This window comes from Elephantulus edwardii, unplaced genomic scaffold, assembly GCF_000299155.1.
Source record: "Elephantulus edwardii isolate Elephantulus edwardi_28Jun2011 unplaced genomic scaffold, EleEdw1.0 scaffold00283, whole genome shotgun sequence".
In the NCBI taxonomy this organism is placed as follows: domain Eukaryota; kingdom Metazoa; phylum Chordata; class Mammalia; order Macroscelidea; family Macroscelididae; genus Elephantulus; species Elephantulus edwardii.
The window spans coordinates 3,041,475-3,046,140 of NW_006400033.1; the positions used below are offsets into that span (position 1 = coordinate 3,041,475).

At 39.5% G+C, this 4,666-nt stretch overlaps 1 protein-coding gene across 1 annotated transcript in view; it reads right to left on the reverse strand.

Moving 5' to 3' along the window:
* Nucleotides 1–4,666, reverse strand: part of DNAH6 (dynein, axonemal, heavy chain 6) — a 383,600-nt gene that overhangs the window by 267,877 nt on the left and 111,057 nt on the right. The window contains exons 19-20 of the mRNA XM_006900399.1: nt 4,085–4,177; nt 1,933–2,052 (exon numbers count right to left, since the gene is read on the reverse strand). Coding sequence (XP_006900461.1) covers nt 1,933–2,052; nt 4,085–4,177 — 213 coding nt within the window. The remainder of the gene's footprint in view (nt 1–1,932; nt 2,053–4,084; nt 4,178–4,666) is intronic.

Below are 4,666 nucleotides of genomic sequence, written 5' to 3' on the forward strand. Positions count from 1 at the left end.
TGCAGCTCTGCAACTGCATCCTGGCCCATCCTCACCCTTCTGCCCCCAACCCTCACCTCCTTGTACCCCCAATATGTTTTTCCCAATAAAAAAATAATAAATAAATAAAAATAAAAAACAGGAGATTTATGCACCAGGGTTTATCTTTACTGTGTATCTACTCAATCTGTACGATGAGCAAATCATTCAAGAAGCTACATTGTATGAAGAAGGCTTGGGTGATACTAGGGTTAAAGGAAGACTTAACAACCTGTGTTATACTGATGATAAATACAGTCTTGCTTGCAGAAAATGAAGAAGGCTTGAAGCACTTACTGCAGAAGATAAAAACCTACTGCCTTCAGTATGCATTACATCTTACTTTCAAGAAAACAAAGATCCTCACCCCTGGATCAATAGGCAACATCATAAATAGATGGAGAACAGGATGAAGTTATCAACCATTTCATTTTACTGGATTCACAATCAGCACCCAAGTTAGCAGCAATCAAGAAATCAAAAGACATGCAATTGGGAACATCTTTTGCTAGGGATAAAGATATATTGTGGGTATGATACAAGCCTAGATATTGTCAATTGCTTCATATACATCCAAAAGTTTGATAATTAATAAGGAAGACCAAAGAAGAACTGATGCCTTTGAATTGTGGCATTGAAAAAGAGTACTGAATAAACCATGAATTGCCAAAATAACAAATAAATCTGTCTTAGAGGAAGTACAACCAAGGTGCTGCTTATAGGCAAGGATGGTGAAACTTTGTCTTGTATACTTTGGCAAACTGTCAGGAGGGGGTAGTTCTCGGGGGGAAAAAAGGCATTATGTTTTGAAAAGCAGAGTGTGAGTCAAAGAGAGAAAGCCCCTCAAATGAGCTGGACTGATACAGTGAGTGTTAACAATGGACTTGAGCATACAGGCTAAGGTTCTTGATGTTCATAGGGTAACTATGAGCCATTGTCAAGTTGATGGACCTAACAGGACCAACAACGTGTACTACAAGTAAGAATGCCAAGGAGAATTCAAGCAATTGGGAGTGTAGACTGAATGCTGCAGGGACAAGACTTTCAGAGTAGGCTCCGAGATCTAGTGATCATGCCCTTACAGTTTTCCACCTTGAGTGCTGGTACCCCTTGTGGCTTGTCTGTAGCCATGAGAACATAGTAAAGGTTCTTGGATGAGTGTGTTACATGCATGTGGTTATGTTTCATAAAGCTATTCCATCCATCTTATTATGAGACTCTCCTCTTTGGCTTGATGAAACAAGTAGTCATGATGAAAAACCCACATGGTGAGCAACTCTGGTTAATAGCAGCAAGAAATTGTAGACATTAGTCCTATAGCTGGAAGGAAATGAATTCTCTCAACGTCCTGAATAGCTTGAAAGCATCTTTTCCCAATTGAGCTTTGTATGAGAAACCAGTCATGGCTGGCACCGTGATTGCAACTTTGTAGGACCCAAGCAGAGGACTGAGGTAAACCAGGTCCCAGCTCCCAAACACAGAAATTGGGCGACAGTAAATAGTGTCTTAAGCCACTAAATTCATGGTAATTAGCATTAGCTAAGTAACATAATGTTAATGACATCAAACTCTACAATCATATTAAAAAAGCTCTTTTTTATGGCCATTTTCCTTACTTTTCACTCACACATGCCTTGCCTTTGAGTAGGTTCCAACTCACAAGGACCTGCCATTGGGTTTCTGAGGCTACAAATCACACTGGACGGTGCTACTCATCTTTATCCTGCAGACCAGTGGAGACATTAACAGCTGAAGGTGCAAAGCCTTTGGGCTTGCAGTGCAACTTGCTACCAATATGCCATTAAATATGTCAGCAATTAAATCTAAATTAGACAACATTTAAATGATGAAACAACTGTTTTCTAAAAGTCTTTCAACTCTCTAAATGGCTGGATTATAATTATACTTACTGACCAGTGTTTGATTAAATAAAGTAAGTTGTTTCTGCCACTCATCCACTCGCGTTTTCAGTGGACCGACATAACGTGATGAGGCAATGGTCGCAATGTTGATGGTGCTGTCATCCAGAAGGACCTTTAAAGAGGGAGAAGGAAAAAAATACCATGTTTATGCTTGGGTTTATAACTAGAGATACATAGTCTCAAGAGTCCACAAAAAGAGAACTTGTTTGCTTGTTTGTTTGCTTTGTTTTGTCAGGTTTTTTTAAATAAAATTTTTGTTTTATGCTGGTTTACTCACGAAGTTTGTACACACTGTTTTGCACACTGGATCTTTCCCCATTCCTTTACCCACCCCTCCCTCCACTCATCAAATTGTGTGACCTTATGATTAAGCCCTACCCCCCATCCTCACCCTCTGCTCCCCCCAACCCCTCTTGGATCCTCGTACATGTTCTACAATAATGGTCTTAGTATTTGTCCTTATGGGACTGAGTTAATTCACTTAGCGTAATACTTTCCTGTTTCTCCCAAGTTAGACAGGTTTTTTAGTTAATAGCTTAGACCCATCCACTACTTGCTATTTTTCAAGTCACTCCCTCTCCTTATCTCCTCCTCTGTGGCTTACAAGCCACCATGATACTGTCTGACATCACCAAGAAACTTCGAGTCACCAAACCTTTGCTACTCCTGTCATTACTAAAGACTCAAATTCTTGTTTTGTTCTGCATCCCTCTCCTCTCTTCCTCACTATTAATAGCTGGTAACTTCCTTGTATCATTTAGTAACCCTGTCATCACTTCTCCAATTACCCCCAAACCAGCTATCTTCCATTCAGTGAAATATTCCTTTTCTTTAACTAGTTTATGGGGGGGGGGGGGAAGGTAAAATAAACTAACTCAGGTCAAGCTCTGAAGATCTAAAGACTTTCCTAACTTTACTTCCATTGCCCCCTATACCATAGCAACTTTCATAAAACATGATTCTTTTTTTCTAAAGTGTCAGTTAACCTACAGGATTTTATCTGCTGTTTTAAAATCACAAGCTTTTTTAAGAGCAGAGATTCCATGGTACAGCATCAGCTGACCTCATATTAACTGGCCTTCACTTTCGGTCTGCTCTCCCACCTATTGTCTAGGCTGTTCATTCTTCCAATCTACCCTTGCACATCCATATCATTTACAATTTGTTCAGAGTACATCCTACGAGGTCCAGACTTTGGTATCTAACTAGTCTTGGAGAAGGACATCGTGCTTAGAAGGATGGAGGGACAGTGCAAGAAGGGAAGGCCCTGGAAGAGAAGGATTGACACAGTACCTGGGGTAATGGGGATAGGTGTGTTGAAGATAGTAAAAATGGCTCAGGACAGGACAAGGTTCAGAGCTATTGTGCACAGAGTGGCTATGAGTTGCAGGCAAAACAATGGCACATAACAAAAATAAGACTTTCCACAACTAAGTAAATAGGCTTTTAGATTTTTCAAGTCACTAAATATATTCCAAGAGTGTGGATTAAATTATCTTCCTCTGTGGTCCACAGATTAATGTCATCTACTTGTAATTTCAGAATTATTAATGTTAATTTACCTTCTTCAAACTCTCTTTCTTATTGCTGTCAAGTTGGAAGAGACTCGCAACTGACGCTCTAGGAGGTTTCCCAGGCTGATCCACAGGAGGAGCTTGCCCATCTTTCTCTTGCAGAGCTCCTGGTGGCTTTGAACCACCAGAGAGGTGACTCCTTTAGGAGAAGCACAACCCCCTATGGACTATGCCCCCTGGGAGCTTGTTGCCTCATTTACATGCTTTGAAATGTCTGCATTCTTCTAAGTCAACCAAATCCCACCCAGTCCTTTAGGTCCAACTTATCTTGACTGGTTGAAGAAGGATTCTTTGATCATTTCATGTTTTTCTAAATTCCTTAACAGTTAATAAACTAAAGAATCACAGGTCTTATACACATATACCATTTTTAATTGTTTTGCTAAATATTTCATTCAATTGCTGAATTCAGTAATTATTATTAATTATATCATATTCATATTTTGCCTTCTCATTTAGGTTTTCTATTTTGTGATGCTCATAGTTTGTTATACCACCGGGATCTTTCACAGAATATTGGGATTAGATCTAGACAGACCATTTACCATTTTCCAAAACCCAGTTACCCACCTGTATGTCATCTGTGCCACCCAGGATAAATACATCTTTGGAGTCACGGTGAGGCAGAATGACAAATTCCGTTGTTTTCCAAGAGTCCTCCACCTTAGGAAGAATTCAAACCTTAGGATATTTGTATTCATTTTTTGTTTAGGCACTCAATACATGAGTTGAATGAAATGAAAGGAAATTGCATTATTATATTATTCTCATAGTCCTTAAAATCCTTAAGATTCCTTTTTAGGTTAGATGATATTGACCACATGGAATAATTTCATGAAGCAATCTATTAGCAAGAGCCTGTAGTGATGAAAGAAGGAGTTCAAGCTGCTCTGAAAGAATTGGCAAAAAACAAGGTCCCAGGAATTGATGGTATACCAATTGACATATTTCAACAAACAGATGCCACCCTAGATGTGTTCACCAAGTTGTGCCAAGAAATCTGGAGGACAACCACCTAGCCAGCTGACTGGAAGAGAGCTATATTTGTTTCCATTCCAAAGAAAGGTGAAGTGACTGAGTGTGGAAATTATCAACATATTCTGTCTCCATACCTTTTCAACATGTATGCAGAGCAGATTATCCGAGAGGCTG